At 39.2% G+C, this 22,554-nt stretch overlaps 1 protein-coding gene across 1 annotated transcript in view; it reads right to left on the minus strand.

The window, feature by feature from the left end:
- The window catches only part of AFDN (afadin, adherens junction formation factor), a 182,933-nt gene that overhangs the window by 19,359 nt on the left and 141,020 nt on the right, over positions 1-22,554 (minus strand). The window contains 8 exon segments of the mRNA XM_025195062.1: position 1; positions 4-559; positions 2,961-3,149; positions 3,600-3,691; positions 3,971-4,165; positions 5,571-5,689; positions 6,285-6,358; positions 6,543-6,608. The exon segment at position 1 is cut by the window's left edge and continues 454 nt beyond it. Coding sequence (XP_025050847.1) covers position 1; positions 4-559; positions 2,961-3,149; positions 3,600-3,691; positions 3,971-4,165; positions 5,571-5,689; positions 6,285-6,358; positions 6,543-6,608 — 1,292 coding nt within the window.

Consider the following 22,554-nt stretch of genomic DNA (forward strand, 5'->3'; position numbering starts at 1 on the left):
AAGGAATTAGTGGCTGAGCCCGCATCTGGCCCAGTTTCCTTTCCTGCTCACGCCGTTTCCTCTCTCGTTCTTCCTCCAAACGTGCCTTTTCTTTTTCATACCATCGCTGATGTTCCTCTCTCTTTTTACGTTCTGCAGCAGCCACCTGGGAAGATGCTGGTGTTCCTAGCTGGTTTGGAGGAGGAGGAGGTGGAAGAGGCAAATCCATTTGCAGTTCATCAAATTCAGCTGCATAATGCACTGGTGGAGGAGGTGGTGGTGGGGGTAGGTCTGTTCTAATGGGCTGGGAAACTGCCACAGGGGTCGGCTGGCTGGTAGCTGGAGTTTTCCACCGGCCAGGTCCACTTTTAGTTAAACACGAACCAGGGGAAATGGGTTTGGATGAATGGTTCAGATGCTCTTGGCTAGATGTGCTGGAATCCACAGATGAATTCATCCACGGATCACTGTCCGACTTGCGATCAATGTACTCCACATCCTTCCGTATAACCACTTCCAAACGATTCCTCTCTGGCTGGAAAACTTGATCTCGCAGTTCTTCCTGAGAACGAGCCACACGCTGGAAAAAATATAATACATTCAATCTGCATTCAAATTTATATGCAATAATAAAAATTGATGGCTAACTGCAGTTCTACCAAGAAGTCTTCCTATTACTAGTCAAAAGTTTTTGTAAAAGTTTAGCACTTTCATAACCAGCATGTTTCCCCCAAAACTTTCAGTTACTTAACATTACAAAACAGCTCAAGCTTTTAAAAAATCAGACAAGCCTTGGATGGCTTTGCAAGGTCTGAGACAACTGTGAAACTGCAACAGGAGAATCGATGAAAACAAAGCAGAGCTTATGCCAATAAACTTCCCCATCGTACAAATTCTCAGGGCTATCCCTAACAACTCCTCCCCTGATGCAACTGCATTGGGTCAGGCAGTCGGGAACAGTAGTAATTCAAGCGCACTAACTCTCCAGCTCAGCTTCCAACTGCTTTGTCAAAACATTTCTCTTTTCTGAACACAAATACAAGGAATGCTGAGGGGGAGAGGGGGCATCTGCGTGCTCCTCCCCACGGTTCCCAACTGGAGACATTCTCTGCTACTGTCAGAGGGGACATGGGTGATCACATGTCTTAACTTCACCTGTCTCCTGGGGATGTTCAGGATTTGTTTGTACCTTCACACCATTTTGAAGCTATCAAGCACAAAAAAGTGTTAAGTATGGTTACTGTATACCAGCTAGGAAAGTCCCATTCCATTACAAACCCCGCTATATGTGAAAATATTCAAAACCATGATGACAATGACTGTGCCTCTTAATTCTAAAATATTTATCTCAAAGCTAATACTCATACCTCAAAACTTTATGAAATTCTTGGGATTAAGCACAGAATGTACCAGCTAACAAACAGCAAAATTGGAGGAGATTAACAAAAACTTCTCCATGCTTCTCCAACAATGACCTTAACTATGACCTCAAAAGAATGCCTTCCTTGGGATAAAAGAGTGCATTTTTTATGCTCTATTAGTCCAGTAGCTCTGAACACACAGCTATTTGTGTCAGATTAATTGTGAAAGTGCACCTAGCCAAACAGTTTGCTAACGACTTGTGCATTTACATAATAAAACAGGAATTTTAAGTCAGCCAGCAGTTTACTGGAACTTGCACAAGCATGGCTCCCACCAACTCAGCAGAAATAGCACCTTCAAACCTAGTGATAATTTTCCTATTTGACTAGTTATCTGGAAGAGGTCATTCAGCAAAATATGCTTTTACAATAAGTATTCTCAAACTGTCAGAAAGTCTTTTCAAACAAAAATGAAACCCACAAGCTATTGCTGTGCTGTAGAAAAGCAAAATCGTTATGAGGTTTTTAAAGTCTGATTTATATCAGCTTTGAAATTAAAAATCCCTGATATGAAAACATATCATATCATACACTAACAAAAACAAAACCTAACACATATATACAAAACACCTAACACATACTTCCAAGTAATCTTGCTTTATCAAAACTCTGGCAGAATTAGGCTGCCACTCGAAGTGTGGGCATCTAGTAGCCACTTGCTCTTTGTGGGGATCTGGAATATTAATGTCTAATAATAATTTTTCCGTAGCTTTTTACCACTAGTTTACACCACTGAAGCTAAGAACACAGGGTTAGCTTTCTAAAGTTGCAAACAGCTAGGCAAGCTGCAATATAATTACCATCTGCAAATTAGCTGAGTCATACCAAGATGTTACCTGCAATCATTACTTAACAAATTACCACCATGGGATGCACTGGCATTACTGGTATGCATACATAAGGATTACTGTCACAAATGTGGCCTGCAAAATCAGTTCCTAACTTCCTTTTAGGATTTCTTCTTCATGCACTGAGGCTCAATGGCGATTTTTAGCCACCACTTTTAAACCTTTTCTGTGCTCACTTGAAATGTGAAAGTGATTAAGGGACCAGCCTGGGACTTGAGAGAAATAGGCTTAATTCCCTGCTCCCCCAACAGATTTCCTATATGACTTTGGGCAAGTCTCCATCCATAAAACATGGGGATAGCAGTACTTCACAAACTTTACAGGGGTAGAGATAAATGCACTTAAGATTGAGGGGCACTCAGACTCTATGGTAATAATATTCATTTCAATTCAAGTGAGATAGCTATAAATTATATTTCAACTTGACTGAAGTAAACCTATTTTACTGAGGGCAATGGGTCGGTCTTGAAATTCAGAGATTTCTCTACTCTCTTTAAAAAAAGAATTCAACAAGTTTCTACATACTTGCATAGGGGCTGGGACTTCTTTGTTTTCTGCAAAAAAAACCAAACAAAAAAAACCCAAAACACTCCTCCCCCTGGAAAACTTGAGATGTTTTAAAAGGGAAACCTTAGCACTCTGAACAAGTGCCTTGTGTGATCTGCTAGAGAAAGAGAAAGGCTTTTTAGTTCTTGGAATACAAATTTCTAACCTGCATTGCAGCACTGATTGAGTGACTACTCTCTGCCTGGACTTGTGGCTTTTCTTCATAATTTGGCCATTGATTCTGAGCAGGACCCATTCGATCCTGGGACTTGGAAGCTGGGAATGTGAAATATTCTCTGGTGTAGGTTTGTGTGGGGATAGGATAAGCTTCGGGTCTTGGCGGTGGTGTCTGTTCCTGTAAAAGGTAGAGGACAAACTATACTTTATCAATTCTGTACACAATTATTTTAATTTGCAATTTTTAAAAAGCAAATTTTCTAAACATGGTTTTCAATTTCATCTTAAGCTAAATGAATAGAGGCCTAAAATTAGTCTAAAATGAAATATGCTACAAGTTTCGACTCATGGCTCGTACACTGAAATGAAGTGCACACCACTTATTGCATACATTTATTTCTAACAAACAAGTCTGAATAGTAATGCTACGACAAAAACTTGGTGAGTCTTCAGTAGTGTGCCAATAATATAATCTTGTTAAGTAACACTGAAAAAGAATAAATACAAATCACTGTTCAGTGACATTCGGTTAACATTCTTCACTGAAACTTCTGCTTAACTCAAGCACAGTACTTCTATTGATATTTAAAGGATGTTAACAGCCAATCTTTTGTTTGCCACTTCTGACCTCTGTACAGAGATTTCCAGTTGAGACTGAAGTTATCTTGGTGGTGGTTCCACAAGCATAAGCATTCTTTCCTCCAGGACTGGGAGGCTGATCTATTGAAGAGTTAAAGAAAGCATTGTTAAATGAAAATTAGTAGCAAGCATTTACATCATATTTAATAAGATATCAGCCAATGAAAATTCAGCAATAAGAATGCTGCAGTGAAATTTAGTTTCACTTTTACTAAAATTACCTGCACTACTGTTATGACAGTGACAGTATTTTAAGTAAATCATTTTAATCATTCACACCTCCCCCTCTTTTTAGGAGAAGAAAACTGCAAGAAAAATAAATGTTCAGTAAAATAATAAAACAATTAGACTTTTGCTTACTTGCCACATTTGGACTGGAGCGGTGATCAGCTCGATTCTTCATTAATCTGTCATCCCCTGGAAGCTTCTTTGGTTCACTGTACTCTGTCCAAGGCAGCTGAGGGCTCTCAGGTGACCCATTTTGAGCAGAGTTATTATACAGCTCAAAACCTTCACTCTTTGGTCGGGGTTTACCTGCGCCACGCCGGTCAGAAACTGCAACAGGTTAGGATCTGTACATTATTTTCCTCCCATTCCATTTGCACAATCACCACCCAGTTTATGCCTTTACAAAACACTGAACCTTACAGCAAAACATATGCTGATATGAAAAGCATAAGTTTTTCAGCTACACAATCCCACTCTTGTGTTGACAGCATAACATACTTTTGATTCACAGGCTTCCAAAGGGATTTTGCAACAGACACCACAAAATTTGGCAAAGCCAGATGCACTTTTACTGAAAGAAGTCTCTAGATTAATCTGAAAGGCATATGGTGTCTGGAGCAGTGCTGTAAGCTGGGGTAATAAGGGTTTATTCTTTTAACCCTTTCCTTTCTATGCAACTCTATACTCAACTTTGGAAAGCTCCCAACATATTATTCACATAAAAGTTCTATAAAATTGTCACTAGGTCATGAAAAAACTGACTCTCAAAAGGAATTCCCATCATATTGGGGAGAAAAAAGGCAATCATAAAAGCAAGAGAAACTATACACAGAAAATTAAGAACAGCCATTTCAAAGGCTTCTGAGTTTGGAAAAACAAAGATCAAAGACCAAATATGGTACAATGGCTTCTGACTTGCTTTTCTTTTCTTTTTTTCTTTAAAGAAGATATGACAAGTATTACCACTTCTTCTGCAAGCAGTATTTTTTTCCAAGAAGAAATGATAAAAAAAAAAAAAGGAAAAAAACAACTCCACTGAATTCTAGGCCTCTCCATTTATTTAGAGCAAATCTCTCCAAGGTGGATCTATGCTTAAATAACTTGCAAAAGTCAAATTTCAGCTTTTGTAAGGGTAATGCATTTGCTTACTATTAGACATGTAACTAATATAACATTCTATGCAGTGTGTAAAAATAAGCTGAATCTTTTGGAAGAATAGGTACATTTCCTGTTCATGGCTTTTGTGACTTACCAAGAGAAGGGCATTTATGTATTTTTTCTCTCTCATCTAATCTTCCTAAAAATACCCAATTTCTCAGTCTTACCCACAGAAACCTTTGTGCACCTTTGGATGAGCTAAATTTAATACATAACATGTACACTGCATCTGGACGATGCCTTTTTTCTTTTTAAGTTGTCCCACTTTCTGAACTGGGACAGATTATTTCTTCATTTCATGAACGTGCTTAAAATTTCTTTAGGGCACCAATTCAAGCACGCATATGACCACCATGTGATACTAAACTATATGGTTAAAACATGTGCTCAGGTGCTTTCCAGAACTGGGACAGAGAAGAGATGAAATTACATAGTTGGTAATCCTACATTCAAATTCAAAAGACACTAGCATTAATTCTGTAACACCAAGCTCCTGGCAAATACTGTATCTTCTACATTCACATGTACTTCAAAAGCATTATGAAAACGTTATTCAATTAATTAATCAGTTTACCTCTCTGCATCATTGGGGATGGTTGGTTAAGCAGGGTTGCCAGACCATGATAAATTGCTCCTTGCTTTGCTACTTCCAGGGTCACTACAGAACCTGTTCTTGTCATGAGTTCTGCTGCCCTGTGATAAGAGTCAAGAAGAACTAAGCACAATGTAATTTAATTAGTACTTCTCTATACAATCTTTTCTATGCCACTGCTACTACAGGTACTGTTCAACAATGTTCTTCCCACACCCTGCCAGCTTTGTACTTAAAAGCATTGATTCTTCCTGGGAGATTAGAAAAGAGTATCTAGTGGATTTAAGAATATAAAAGAGCAATTATATGGACAGTTACCAATCTTAAATTTCAGCAGTTCATACCAAATGCCAAAATACTTAATAAACTTAGAACTAGAACCTAGAACTAGAAATTTGCTTAAAACCTCTATTCCAACTGAAGACTCAAAACTCCAAGAACAACATTTTTTCCTCATATAGATCCCTTTATTACAGCTATGGAAATATTCATCTAAAACTATAGAAGGAATTCACTGGTAGGCCTTTGTCACTGAAGATGCATACAATAAATTTAATAAGACAACAGATAGAGAGAAGTATCCTAAAATCCAACCCTCATTTTTTTCATTACATTACCAGAGCTCTTATTCACTGTGGTCTACAATATACCAGTATTGACTTCCTCTACACACACCTGATAAAAAGTATACTGTACCTTTCTTGGGACAGCCCCACCAAACTTCTACCATCCACACTGAGCAGTTGATCCCCTGCTGCCAGGCGACCATCCTATTTACAAGTTGAAGAAAGAAACCATTCTTTACATACCAATGCTCACATATAGGTTTAATCAAGATAAATATCAATACATTTTAACAACCAAATAGAGAATTAAAAACATTTCTACTAGAGCAATCTCTCCATTAGACATTTTCATACTTTAACAGTTTTAATATTTATAAACATTACTAACCACATCTGCAGCACCTCCTTTTACAACAGATTTGACATAGATTCCAAGTTTATCTTGACCTGCGCCCTGCAGAAAGAAAGATATTTTTTAGTGGTTACACTTAAATCACTTCTCCTATAAGCTAACTTTCCATGAATATGAATCACGGTATGCCTGATACTGGTTTCTCAATGGTTTTACACATCCCCAAGTTACCCAAAAAACCAGCCGACTGCAATACAGAAGAGGTTCACATCTTTTAGACACCAAGAAAAGAAAAAGGTGTTAATTATAGGATTTTTTGAAAAAGAGTTGAGGCAAAAGACATTTGGTTCCATGACAAACAAAGCAACAACAACAACAAAAGACCCACCAAGTTATATGTTTAATATTTATTTTATTCCTTAATGAAAAAAATCCTCGTTTGTCATTTTAGAGGCAAGTTGTATCCTTGCTGTAGCCTTAAGATCATGTGGCACACCAGAATGTTACACTGCTCATATGGTAATGAAACAGGCCAGACAGGAGTTCATGTGTTCCAGCCCTGACTAGAGAGGTAGATAAGTAAGATCTCCAGCCAGGGGCACTGGAGAGCTGCTCCCTGGGCCATAGAGCTTTACAGAAGCCCATTGACAGCCTGTCCTCTAGCTTGCCCAGGAAGGGGGCAGGATGTCAATAGGAAGTCACCTGGCTTTAAAAAAAAAAAAAAAATTGCTATGCATATAGACTGGGATCCCAGCCTGACAGCAAGGATTAACTGATCCTCTGCTCCTAGCTACTGGAAGCACAGAGGAGCAGCAGCTGGGGAACTCATTCTTCACCTGGCAATCTCACACCAGAGTTTTGCCTGGCTGCTCCAGTCCCCTCCCAGACTGGTTTAGGAGGGGAGGGGAGCAGTGAGGGCAAATCCCCTAGCCTGTTCCCTAAACTGGGCTTCCCCAGCCTGGGGAAGAAGCAGGCACCCACTGATCCCTTCCCCCTCCAGACCAGACCTACAAGCATTCATTCTTGCAAGACAGTTTCTCTTGTAAGGGAGCTCTTCCAGATTTGACACCTGGAAAATTTTTCTCCCAGAAAGGACATGATTCCCTGGGGGAGAAATTGAGGGTGCTTGTCACTGCTGGGAGAACAGCAATTCTCCTGGTAGAAATCCAATGCCTTTACTTGGCCAGAGGATAGCTGGTGACTTATTTAACCTTGGAGGGGACATAAAGAAAAAGAAAAAATAATTCTTTGGGACTAGGGCCCGCCTTTTCTCATGCATCTGTGAAGGACCCAACAAAGAAAGATGTGACCACTTGATAATAATGTAACAAAAATAAAATAATGATGACCAGGAATCCAAGTTTTCCATTTCCCAAGGAAAAAACCCCACAGATTTTCTCTTTTACCTGAGAAAAATCTGCATTTTTCTCAGTTAAAAGGGAACTCTGCCAGCCTGCAAAGAGCTCTCTGCAGGCAGGCAAAGTTGCGGTCTTGGGGGGAGCGGGGGCGAGTGAGAGGGGACAGCCAGGCAGGAGGTGCCATGTGTGTGTGTGCACTTAAGAGAGAGAGACACACCAGGCAGCCTGGAGAGCAACTCCCACAGGTAAGTCTGGCAGGGGGATGAGGATTTAGGCCCCCATAGGGTTGGAGGAAGGGAGGGAGAGAGTTGGGCAGGGCTGGGGTGCTGCCCAGCTGCGGCAGTGTGGGGGACTTGGGGCCTGGGGCCATATGCAGTAGTAGGGCCCGGGGTGGCTCATCCAGCAGGGGAGGCTGGCTCCCTGCTGCTGTATGCACTCCAGGGGACCAGGGGTGGTGGGACTTGCCCCCCAGATTTGTGCACGGGACAGGTGTGGGTTCCCCACACTGATGCCTTGCTCCTGGGGCCTCTGCAGCGCAGCATGCAAGACCCATGTGGCAGGGCAGTGCAGGGCTGAGCAGGGAAGCTCCTTGCTGCTGCAAGCCCCACGCCACCCTTACAAGGATCCCCCAGCCAGCCTGGCAGCAGTGGGGGTGGCAGTGCAGAGTTGTGCCCCTCACTGCCGCCAGGCAGGCAGTGCCTCACCATGGCAGCTTGGAGCTCCCAGCAGCAGCAACAAGCTTCCCCACCCAGCCCCACTCTGCACTGCTGCACCGGGTCCCACCTGCTGGGCTGCCAAGGCCCCAGGGTGGGGGGCGGGGAGCCTAAACCCACAGTAGGCAGCCCGCATCCACCCCCACCCCCCCCACTCTGGCTGTGTTGGCTATGGGGGAGGGGGAGTCGGGCTCCAAGCTCTTCTCTGATGCAGCAGCTGCCACCTCCTGCAGGCAGCAGCCAGGGCTTGGGTGTTGCTGCAGGGGGCTGCTGACCCCACCCACAGCCCCCACAGTCCTGGAAGGTGAGGGCCTCCTGTGGCAGGGCCGGAGGGCACCAGTAAGGGTAGGGGGTTGTAGCTTGGGAGCGAGGGGCCTAGACCTGCATCCTGGTTAGTGAAGGGGGCAAGGGAAGCTCTGATTATCCATGATAAAACACCTAAAAATCAAACACCAAAATTTAAAGATACTTAGAATTTATTTTATTTTATTATAGTGACTTAGGCATTGGTAGGCTTCCAAACTGTAAATACACCAATGGAACCATGTGTGCGATTTCATTCAATTGTTAATTTTGGGGGGTTTGTTGTTTGTTTGTTTGTTTTTTTAAAGTCAGAGACTTCATGATTATTTTTTTTTTTTTTTGTAAATCAGAGAATTTGCTATTTTTAAACAGAGAAAACCAGGATCCCTGATGATGACTAAAGGTGGGGAAGGGCGGAGAAGAGAGAATTACAATTTTCATTTTGGAAGTTGACAGGTCCAACGTTTAAGTCCATCGTGAATTTTTTTTTTTTTTTTTAATTAATAATACTTTTTGTGGTTTCTAAACAAAAATATTCTACCCAATTTAATCTGAAACCCAACACTGATATTGTATTGCTAGATGATTAGCAAACCTTCAAGCAGATAAATATAAACATATATTTGAGTCATGCTGTGCACAGTTCCTTTACATACACCCACTAGCTAGCTACCACACAATGGATTAGTCTAACTTTTGAACTAGTGAGCCTTGAAAGCATCATTAAGTAAAAATAAATGGTCACATAGTTGCACTATCATTATTTAGTAAAGTGATCTTGTGCCATTTTTACGTTGCTCTACTATCACTTGAACTCCACAAAAGGCACTGTTACAGAAACCACTATTTTCAACTGAATTAATGCATACACAAGGCATTCCCATTCAGAACAACATTCCAAATTAGTTTATCATTGGGAATGTGACTATTCTGTTCACTGGCATCCAACTCATTTCTACATTTATTTTTGTTTTTTTTGGTAGCTATACTATTACTGCTATTTCTCTGCCTTTGGGGAAAAAAACCATGGAAATTAAAATCCTAAAATTGTAACTTCAACCCAACCAAACTAATAACTTGCAGCCTGGCTTTGGATTCTTTTCTTGTTTTGTTTTGTTTTTTGGAGGGGGGAGGAGGGAAGAAGGAAGGAGGACAAAGACTAATTGTGCATTAATTAGAAGAATAAGATAGGATTAGTTTAAATAAGTCCAAGTTGCTCCAGTTCGAAGTTTCACAAGTCTCAAAACTTGTGACATTCTTTTGAGATCTAGAATGTTCAAAATATTAATAGCTAAGTGTTTTAAGTGTACTTTTATTTCCAAAATTTAAAAAATAAAATAATGTGGAAGGAGCAACAGTAACACTGAATGAAATAAAACCAATAATTTAAATATCACAAAAGGGGGGATGTCTTCGTTGGTCCCATCTAAGAAAACATATTCACTTTTAAAGTTACTCATTTATGCAAAATGAATAATCTTTTAAGTTTAAAAAGGAATCATTTGATTAACTGGAATTTTGCTCAATTGTCTCTACCCTCCAAAAACATATTCTTGAGGGCTAGGGACAGAAACTACACAAACCAGCATAAGTGGTTTCAAATCTGTAACACAACAAAAACTCAGTGTACATAAACTGCTTTCAAAATGTCTGAACCCTGTTTATAATAAACCTGGATGGATACAGTATCAGACTTAACTGATTTAGGTTAAATTGGTTTATTAAACTTCTGTCCCAGATCCCCTCCAGATTCAAGTTAACTCATAGCCTTCCAGCATCCCAGGATGCTTTGCACATTCCCCACAAACCACCTCCTCACAGGTTGGGCATGTTAGTCTTGGCCCAAGCTGTTTGCTGTAGCTGAGAAGGGAGATGTGCTCTAGCACCCCTAGCTTCTGGCCTGGGCCACTGCAGGCATGTGTCTGCATTTCTGGAATCAAAACTTAGGGTTCCTCATGCTCTGGGAGGCATGGGGGGAAGGGGCGCTCTAATTAGTCCAGCTCCAAGAGCCACACTAATTAAAAGCACCCAGAGCGTCACAGGCTCCACATGCTGAAAAATGGCAGTGGAGTCCTAGTCAAACAAGCTTTAAAGTGCCCAACCACCATTTTTAACAAACACCTTAATTTCCATGCTCCAGCAGACTATTTATTATTTTAACTATGGTTAAAATGGTAGTTAATATTTAACAAATTACTAAAAAGGGATTCCACCCCCCACCCAACAGCAAAAATCTTAGCTCTCTCCCATCTCATGTATTATACTATTTCTCTGTAAAAGTGCTAATCTGTTCAGAAAGCAGAGCTGCAATAATAAATCATTTACCCATAGAATATAAGGTAGTTTTTAACATGGATAAAGTCAGGACTCAGACAACCAGTTTTTCCAGAAGAATGCATGAAACAAAAAATCAAAATTATTCAGACCTACATGACAAAGTACCACAAAAAAGGGAACACAGAACAACACAAACACGAACTTCCATCATCACGTTTCACAAGCAAATAATTCATTGAATTTTGCAAGCAAAAAAATCATGCCTGTAGTAATTAACTTAGCAGTTTTAGCCAAATTTCCTATGGTTCCACCTACTCAAAATAGGATTTTTAATTTTTTTTTTCAAAAAAAATGTGAAAAAGTAAGATTTTCAAAGGAAAGAATGACAAGAACTTAATCACTTAAAAGCTGTAAAAGAGTACATGCATTTGTCTAAAACTAGGAAAGCAACTAAAATATATTGATTGCTTTTTCTTCAAATGTTAGCTACTTTCTTTTTGTAGTGCTAGTGTGATGTTACAGTTGTGACGGTCCAGGAATTGTGGTGGCAAGGATTTTTGGAGGGGTGATATCTTTTACTAGACCAATTGCATGGTTGGAATAAACTGAGTCAAGCTTTCGAATGGAATTCCAACCACGCAACTGGGCAAATAAAAGACACGCCCCCCCCCAAATCCTTGCTTCTCGTGCTAAGTTCCTTGGATATTTATTTTAATTCTAAATTACAGGCAAGGGTCTGCCTGTAGGCAATGCCCGATTGAAGCCTGCAACATTAATGCATAGCAAGATAATATAACAGTTTTAACAGCCTCACCACTTAGAACCCCAAGGAATATTGTGCGCAAGCACACACACACACACAGTTAAAAGATTAATGTTGCACAGTTAGCCATTCAAAAGTCAGAAAAGGCTGCCTGGGCAACTTTAATTTACCTTCTCTCCTTTGCATGCATCTTTTGCCTTTTACTACATAAGCACATGTTTTTCTCACAGGAATCCTATCCAGTTAGTGGGCAAAGTGGACAGGATGCACACATTCAGTATTTTTTTCTCCCTTTTGTTCACTCTATGGCTACCATCCAGAATGAGACAGGACAGCTGATAACAGACAGTCGGAAGAAAGCTGAACTCTTCAATAAGTACTTTGCTTCGGTGTTCCTGCATGCAAATGATGGTTGCCTGCCTAGTCAAATACTGGATGGATGCAGGGGTGCGGGGTGATTGTCAACCAATGGTCAGTGTTGGACTGGTGTGGGAGCACTTAGAGCGGCTGAATGTCTTCAAGTTGGAAGGACCAGATGGACTACACCCGAGAGTGCTGAGGAATGGGCTGGAGTCACGGTGGTACCACTGGTGAAGGTATTTGAAGACTTGCAATGCTCGGGAGCAGTTCTGGAAGACTGGAAAAGGGCCAATGTGGTGCCAGTCTTGAAGAAGGGAGGAGAGAGGATTCGGGAAAATATAGACTGGTCAGTTTGACCTCAATACTGGGTAAAATTTTGAAAAAAAACTATCAAAATGTCCATTTGAGAGAGACTAGCAGAAGGCATGATGCTGAAGGATAGCCAACATGGTTTTGTGGCAGGTTGTGTCTGACCAACCTTGTCTCCTTCTCTGATCAAGTCATGAACCACTTAGGTGTGGGAGATGCAGTTGATGTCAAACACTTGGATTTTAAAAAGGCCTTCGATATGGTCTCCCATGACACACATAAAAAAAATGGGGGATTATGAGCTGGCTGAGTCCATGGTCAGGTGGACTGGGAACTGGCTAAGGGGTCAAACAGAGAGAGTGTTAGTAGACAGGTCTGTATCATCTTGGCAGGAGGTAGCCAGTGGTGTCCTGCAGAGTTCAGTTCTTGGCCCTGTGCTGTTCAACATCTTTATGAAGGATTTAGATGAGGTCGTGGAAAGCACACTGGCCACGTTTGCAGATAGGATGCAGACCCAAGTGGACCTGGACAAGCTGGAAAGGTGGGCAGAGCAGAATCAGATGCAGTTCAATAAGGATAAAAGCAAAGTACTTCATCTGGGGAGAAGTAATCTGCAACATGAGTATAGGTTAGCTATATCTTGGCTAACACAATGGCTGAAAAGGGACCTAAGGATTATGGTTGATCAAAGGATGAACATGAGCTGCCAGCATGACGCTGTAGTCAACAGAGCTAACAGCATACTGGGATGCATTACCAAATGCATCGCAAGCAAGGCTAAGCAAGCGATACATGCTCTCTACTCAGCATTGGTGAGACCTCAGCTGGCATACTGTGTCCAGTTCTGGTCACTGAATTTAAAAAATGACAGAATCTCGGAAGGGTCCAGAGAGGGGCCACAAGAATAATTAAGGGCCTGGAGGACCAAAGCTTATGAGGAAAGACTAAGGGATCTGGGACTGTTCAGCCTGGGGAAGAGAAGACCGGGGGGGGGGGGGGGGGGGGGGGAGGGCAGACAGACTTAGTGGCCATTTATAAGTATATAAGGGGTGACTATCAGGAGCTGGTAGGAAAAAAAACTGTTCACTAGGGCACCCCAGGGGAAGACAAGGAGCAATGACTATAAACTGTTAGAGGATGGTTTTAGGTTGGATGTAAGGAAGTTCTTTATGGTAAGGGTATCTAGAATCTGGAACAGACTTCCCAAGGAGGTGGTACAGTCCCCAACCTTGGAAATCTTCAAGAGGAGACTAGACAGACACCTTGCTGGGATCATTTGATCTCAGCAGTATTTCTGTCCAGAGCAGGGTGGTTGGACTCCATGATCTTTCAAGGTCCCTTCAAGCCCTTGATTCTATGATTCTAGAAACTAAAATATTTCAGATTTTATAGTTAAAACCAATAATTTAAAGTGGCCAGAACAATTATGCTCCTTATCTTTGTCATTATTCACTCTTGGTGGTTCAAATATACTGTACAGAGATGATAAAATAGGTTAGAGGAGAGGAAGGGAAGGAAAGGAATTCCTAGTATAGACAGCAAGTTAAAGGGAACTGAATTTATTCTTTTTACAGGAGGGCTGGTTTCAATGAGTTCTTATCAGAACAGCTCAGATAAACTTGTTTAAAAAGAACCTCATGAGACAGCCTTTCTATATTACAAGCTGATAAGTAAAGAAAGGGATTATTTGTGAAGCAACAAGGATGAGAGCAATACTCTAACTCACTATACAAGTTAAGTGAGCTACTAATATTCAGCTTGAGATAATACTAGATCATCTTTCTAATGCAAAATGGGGCAAATAAATTCTAGAGAAAAAGTTACTTTGTGGAGTTAATGTATAAAAGTCAAGCACCTGTGACTTCAGGAGTGATCACTTCTGTGTCAGAAAAGCTGACTGAAAGAAAAACAAAAAACCTTTACATAATATAAATTAAGTTAATCTGGCAACCTCCCATGGAAATATTGTAGTCTGGATAGGTCAGTGGCCTCTAAATGCCACTATCAACCTTTCAAACAAAAATACTCTCATCTCCTGGGACTTGTATAGAAACACAGAGGGACTTGTATAGAAACACAGACCAAGCAGCAAAATGATTCACACAAAAATCAAAAAGTCATATAAACTGGGAAGGCAATATCACCAGGAAGGTGACAGGAGCACAATTTACTCAAAATAAATTTTTCTTTCCTCCCAAATGACACAGGATACATCTATGCTGCAATCAGTGAAGTTGATGTAGATATACTCAAGCTAGTCTGGCTGCCAATAATTGTAATTGCAAGAGCATGAAGCTCATCTCAGGCTACAAAACCTATCCAGGAAGCTGAAGTTTACAGCACGCAGTGAGCAAGCCCAGTGCTGCTGCTGCTTTGCTGTTATTGGTATCCAAGCTAACCATTTAAAACCATGTCAGGATATGGCAACATAAGCTACAGTGACTGTTGTTAGACATACCCACAGAAATTCAGTTCAGGAACATCCAGCAGAAAATTAAATGGAAGCTCTGCGAAAGGGAGACTTCATAGCTCAAGTCTAATCTATGAACTCTTCTGCATTCAGTCACAATTTAAAAAATGCTTTGATTTATTTTAGGTAGTGTTACATAGCTAGAAAAATGTTTTGTTTTCTCTCCCTCTCTTTCAATTGCCATCTCCTAGGATTAAAACAGAAAACCTTTCCATACATTTCATATCTAAACAGTTAACCAAATAAACAACGTTGGAAATAATACCTAATTGTTGAAACCCATATAATGCAATTTAATATTTTATAAAAAAGAATCCCCATCTCCCTGTCTCCCGCCCCAACAAATTTTATTTTATTTAGGAACTGCTTTAAAACTATACCCTTGTTCCTGCAAAAAACCTGCAAAAAAAAAGTTTTGCAGCCCAAAGCAGAAGGAAGGGGAAGCTACACTGATTATCTCCTTATTCCCCACGCCAGCTTCCAGTGGACTACTGTATTATACAAGATTAAGCATGGAACTTACTGTTAAACATTAGGAGGTGCCTGAGCTCAGAGTCTGCACCAACAGTGTTGAAGCAGACTTGATTAACTGAGTCTGCTGGAGCATGGTAATTACTGCGCTCCAGTAGCCTCCTGCGTCTCATGGGTCAGCATCCCCATGCTTCAAAATGGTGGCCGGGGCCCCTGAACTAAGTGCCATCCCTCCCCCTCTCCCCCAACACACATGTAAAAGTGCCCTAGGTTCTTAACATAAGAAAGCAAGCTAAAATGTACGCAAGTTGTTTGAATAACTAGAGCAGCGGTTCTCAGGTCAGAGAGTCCACAACACCCTGGGATGCCATAAGACTCTTTTAAAGGTGCCCTCAATATTAGCATCATTGTTTGCAAACACATGATTCACAAGATAAAGTGCAAGTAGCAATCCACAATGTTAAAAACATTCCCACCTGTTGTGGTCTGAATTCTTTGCAACAGAATTGCTCTATTACTAGTCCATAGTCAAAAAACAAATGTAAACAACAGCTGGCATTTTCTGAAGGATGCCTCGAATCCAAAAGGGTTGAGAACCACTGAACTAGAGAACAGAATTTCTACTAGTATTTGGGAAGATTTGTAAGACAGTAGGCCTACTATAAATGAGGATGTGGGTAACATTAAAGACAACAAAGGAATGGCTCAAGTATTGAATGTCTCAAATGCTCAAGACATTTTTACAATTAGGAAATAATGAAAACCATGCAAAATATCCGTTTATAAAAAGCTAGTAAAGCAATAGTTGGAAAACTAGAACATAAATTAGCTGTTCTAGATGACACGTTCCAGGATATTAAAAGGAATTAGGTAATGAACTTACTGAACTACTATTTTCAGAAAAACATGAACACCCTGAGAAATACTGAAAATAAAACAAAAACAGTAATTTTCAAAAGAAAACAGATTGATACTTGTAAACTTTACACTTTACTAAAGTGCAAAGTATCATTTATAAATTGACATTTGTAAACAAAAAGTCTAAACTCAGTCTCAAGTATGGAAAGACAATATTAAGGAAGAGTCACCATGTAACTAGAAGATGGCAGAGCACTAAGCAGGATCAAATTTTACCTAATATTTAACTCTTCCTCCCCCTCTTATGAAGAGCTAAAAAAACCAGAGGATGAAGGAAATCTGACAGCTATAATAATGGCATTTAAGCAACTGAAGAGAGTCATTGTTGGGATGATAAACTGAAGTTAAACAGAGTATCAAAAAGAAAGGCGTACATTTGGGAAATAAACTGTAGTTGTTAATATAATTTAATTTAACGTTTTAATTAACAATTTGACTGTAGGTATAAATTTATATGCCAGTAATGCTATACTGGGACAATCTACATGTATGAAAAGAAACACTCCATTAAAGGGATTCAGAGAGATTAAGAAATATGGACAAATAAGACTAAACTTGGAAGAACACAAACTAATACAATGTAGCAAAATCATACAAAACATAAATCTATTAAAAGAGAAACCTTAAAGAAATTAATTCTGCTGATAAATATTTATAGCCAATGATGAGCAGCAAGTTGAGTTATTTATAATGAAAAAAAAATCAAGATAAGGACAAATTAAACTGAGCATTTGATGAAAAGAAGCACAATATCTTAAGTATACAAATCAAAGACAGAGAAAGCTATGGTGGTATAAGAATATAATAGCTAGAAATAATGGGATTAAAATTAAGTGAACAACACTGAGAGCAAATCCTATTATGTTATAGATTAGACTCCCTAGGGAGGCCTTGGATGCTGAAAAATGTAGGACACTAAAGTAGCCTAGCCTAGAGATAACCTTGCAGCTGAAAGAATGGCAACGGATCAACCGTTTTCCCCCTGGCTATAGTCATGGGCTGCTTACGGAAGGGGGGGGGGGGGGGGGGGGGGAGGAAGCAGTGCTATACTTTAAAAACTTAGCACCTTCCTGCACCAAGCAGAGCACATGGCCAGAGGATGCACTGAGTTAGTTTGGCCCAATTTGCCCAATGTCTGTATAGGTCATGTGCTTCAGCGGGGCTTTTTGGCACTTATCTAAAACTGATTCAATCAGCTTTTAGCTAAAAGCACCAAAAAGATCTGCTGAAGCACCTGATCTATACAGATGTTGCAGAGCCAGGTCAAACTGAAATGTTTCCTCTTCCAATGAAGTGTTGAGTTTTTTTGTTCCCCCCCGCCCCCATCTGTTAGCAGCCTTGGTAACTAGGCCATACATTGGCTATCCAATCACCAAGATCTCATAAGTAAGAAGGTAAAGGTCTAAACTTCTCTCCTGCTCTGTGTCTCCTGAAATTCCTCTTAACAGTAGGGTGAGGACTGTGAGCTCCTACTTCTAGTGGTAATAATTTAAATAAAAAAGCTGAGTCTATCAGTATGAAAGGTAAGCTTAGTTATAACATCAGTATGCATATGTGGTTGAACAAAGTGGCCACTATGATGCCCCAGTTCAGTGCATCATAATGGGACTAAATGGTCAATTTCTAGTTAAGTAAGTAACCATCAATGCATTCATACAGACCTACATGCCTCCCTTGCCTAGCAATACAAAATTGTCTTAATAAAACTGTGCAAAGAACTAGACTGGATACAAAATAGTTGGTAAAGCTTTTTACTTAGCCTGTAGCACTCCTCAATTGGAAGCTGGGACTTCTAGATGACCCAATAGGAGTTTGGCTAGCCTCAATTTCTAATAATTTCTAGAATTAAAACACTAAGAAAATCTGTAACAAAAGGATTTTTTCAGATGACAAAAGAAACGTTCAGAAGTAGTAGCAGAACTACAAAGCTTCATTTATTCATACATTATATATTGCACATAAACATCTGAAGCTATATGTATTATAGATTTGTATGTGTAGGTACTGCAGCTAAAACTATAAATTCACCAGATAATTTAATGGCATTATCTCATTGCTACTAATTTTAAACTATTTTTGCCGATACCTGCGCCTCATTTTATCCCCACTGCAAATTCTTTAATTCAGTAAAAAATCTGAATAGACCTGGTACAGCTGAGAATTATGGTCATTTATAAAATTTTAAAAAAATACACACACACACACGTGCTTCATTGTAACGTTTTACACACTAGCATCTAGCTTTGTTCACAGTAAGCATATTAAAGGTTTCCTAATGACATTTGGATGCAGACTTAAATTTGTTTTATTGTTATGAGATTTTGCAGTGTTTAAGAAATCACATGCTTAATACTGTGGAAACAGAAATAAGGACATCTAAATTTTCCTGTTATAATTTAACTGAAATTGTGGGAAATGTTTAATTCCCACTTTCAGGATAAGTAGTCTCATTAAAATGGCTTCATGGATCAGGCCTATATCTCAAAACAGAAGTCCAGAATGCAAGTCTCAAGAAGTTTGTTTTTTGTTGTGAACAGACTGGGCACCTGGCATTTTCAGTCAATGACAATCATGAATGTTAGACACAGGAAATCTATAACTAAGTAAATAAAAAGATCAAAGCTACAAATGAAGTTCAGAGGCCACAAATATTTTTTAAAAATGAATAAAATAATTGATATGCCCTACAAAATTTGATTTAGCCATGGGAATACATTTAGCATAGTTATTCTTGTAATGGAGATCTTTTACAAACTATTTGTGAAGTAATACAGAAAGGAAAGTTGAATAAGAACATAAGATGCTATTTAACTCTTCACACTGAAAGAATGCGAAACCTGAATCTGATTTCAAAAAGTTAACCCCCAAACTTTGCTTGAGGGTAACATGCTTCTAAAATAAGTGATGTGAATAAGATGCATATAAAAGATTATGATTTATAACTCAAACTACAATATGTACATTTAAAACACTGGACTAGAGTCATTAAAGTATTATGTCTCCATAACAGATGTTCTTATAATACACGGGAAAGAAAGAAAATACCCGTTTGTATCTTTGTAGTGAGAGGCAAGGATTTCTTAGGGTGATCTCTTCCAACTACATAGTTGGGATATAGACAGACAAGCTTTCAAAAGCAAGATTTTCTTCATCAGATCACTACTTTAGTAGTGGAAACCTTCATTTCTTGCACAAAGTACCGAGTATAACTACAAAAATAGTCCATGGAACTACAATGTTTTAGCAAAACCATAAACTTCTACCTTATGATAAAAAGCTTCAGATGTGGTAGCTAGATTTCCATTTACCCTCCTTCCCACCCCCATAGTAGTATTTATTGGTTTCATCAAGGCTAATTCTCATATTCCTGTCTTTGTAAGCTTACACAGAAGATCATCAAAAGCTTTATAAACATCCTCAAAAACAAGTTTATACAACAGGATCAGTCAGTCTGCCTTCTCTGGCAAGCAGTTAGTCTAGATGCATTTAAATCAGCCGACTTTATAAGCATTTTAAGGGAACACCAGTTTGCTAAAATACTCCAGCTGGTTTACATATGCACTCACTATGCAGCGCAAAGCAAAAGCTTCTGAAGAACAAAAACACGTTCAACATTCCCCTCAAAAGCTACGCACATTTCATAGGTCAGCTCTGGTCACACATAAGCATGAAAATCTGAATCTCTATGTATAGAACATACTGTGATCATGATTAATTTAATTACTTGCCATCAGTTCAGGACAATGAAAGAGTCTAACTCAACAGCTACTGTTTAAGACATTAAAATGATGTCAAAAGCATCTTTCCATATGAAGACAAAAAAGGAAAGAAAAAAAACCTTTGGCAAAGGAAGCAAAGGCTTCAGTCCCCACAAGATCAATTTAGACTTTATCATCATTAGACAAATGCTTCAGATCATACTCCATATCATTTCCAAGTATAAATAAGGTGAACTGGCTTGCTATACACAAAACTGATTCCTTTAATTGTAAGTACAGCTGCTCCCCCCCCCCATGTGTTTTTCTCCAAAGAAAACTGATTTTTTCTACAACTGACCCATGGTCTACATATTCTCTCCCTCTTTTTGCCTTCTTTGAAAGAAAACATGTTACATATTCATCAAAGTACAGTTGCAAGCCAGGAAATTAAGCAACCAACAAAATTAACTGAAAGTGGCAATTCAGTCACTAGCACCAATAAATAACTAAACGATACAACCAGAAACAGAAAACAATGCACGTGCATAACCACAAATGTAATTTTTTAGAGTGTTAAGTAATGCAGGATTAAAACCACACTAAGTTTTAAAAAATGCAAACATCTTAAAGGCCACAGCAGATAAGCGCAACATTTTGAGAGTTCAGAAGAATACAATGCATCAGGTGAATCTGCTGAACGTTCTCAATCTAAGAATCTGGGGCAGGAGAATACTAGTTTGTTTCAGGGCATGCATCGGTTATAAAAGGTTTCCAATAAAGATACCAGTCACGCAAACAGACCTCACACCTAGGTCTTCATAATACTTGCTTTTCAAAGCAGATAAAAGGGAACTGAATTATCAACAATAATATGATACTTTTCTATTACTAAAGCAGTGCATGATGATCCTCGTCTGATCTATTTTTTTTTTTTATTAATTCTAATATAGCGTATAAGTAAATACAAATGGAAGCAGGTGATTTCCTCTATTCCGTGTAAAAATAGAGCTGATTAGTGACACAAATTAAATGTCTCAACATATTCTAGAAACTGATTAATTCCAAACAATCCTTTGAATAAAAAAAAAGAGAATTAGTATCTCTTGCTAACTGTAAAGCAAACCATTTCAAAGATTACAACTAACCATGCTTTTTTGTTTGTTTTGTTTTTTACCTACTTGAACTTTAAGACATCTGAAAAATACCAAGAGTAAACAAGGAGAATAAAATCACTAGACTGAGTCTGCAGAAAACTTGGTAAACTTTACTTGAGAGCTTTGCTCAACGTTTATTTAAATAAAGGAAATACCTAATGTGACAACCTGTAAAAGACAGGAATCAGATCATGTTGTTTAACAAACTAACAAAGGCTTTCCCCAGCTTCTGCAAGAGATCTACCAATTTATTATCTCACCCCTTGTATGCACTTTCAAAGCAAGAAAGTATTGTTTTATCAGGCATTTCTGGGCTCAGCTTTAGAATGAGATTAATGTTTTAGCATATACTGGCAACTAATACTCAAGTTGGTTAAGCACTAAGAGAAATCTGGAGTCATGCCATCCAGCAGAAGTGGTACTGAAAATTTAGCAGCACACTTTCATCAGACAGGTTAGCCATGTTAGTCTGAAGTCAAATAGAAGACAGGGTAGGCCTGTACCTTTACAAACTAACTAAATACTACATATATATGCATAGCACAAGCTTTATGAATCCAAGTTCACTTCATCAGATGCTGTGAAAGGACATTTCCTTCTGAGCTAACACTGAACTAATAGCTCAGCCATCACTATGAGCTAGTTGTGGTGTCTTTTGACAACACATAATTGGGCAGGTCCTCAAATAATTGTAATGCTCTTCTGCAAAAGATAGGCTTTAGCCCCACACTTCTAGCTAAACTGAAGCAGAGATAATTACATTCTATCAACATAAATTCACTCTGCAGTCTTGGGCAGATACAGTAAAAAACAGGATGTAGTGTTGCTTTGTGCTGTTAAGTAACCATGTGCATGATAGTTGAAACTACTCTTCACTGTTAACTATTTCTGCATGCATAATTGGTAAATGTGTAGAAAATGCTTTGAGATTTTTTAGAAGTATGAACCATAAGTTTAAGATGCTATATCATCATCACAGGTATCTGAAAGGTCTTTGAGGGGAGAGGGAGAACTTGCCTAAATGCCAAAATTCTTTCATGCACTAGGAAGTGCCTGAATACTGAAGCTGCTATGGTATGGGTAGAGCTGGCATATCTACCTTATTTTGCAAGCAACTAAATTCCAGAAAGTCTTCTCAGCCAACCACATTAAAACAAATGTTTGGATGACCGATTTGCAACATAAAAATCTCAACCTGAATTTGTGAAAAATCTTAGTTCTTGCTTGAGCCAGATGTGAGGCCTCAAATAATAG

Source organism: Alligator sinensis, unplaced genomic scaffold (genome assembly GCF_000455745.1).
Source record: "Alligator sinensis unplaced genomic scaffold, ASM45574v1 scaffold448_1, whole genome shotgun sequence".
NCBI lineage: Eukaryota > Metazoa > Chordata > Crocodylia > Alligatoridae > Alligator > Alligator sinensis.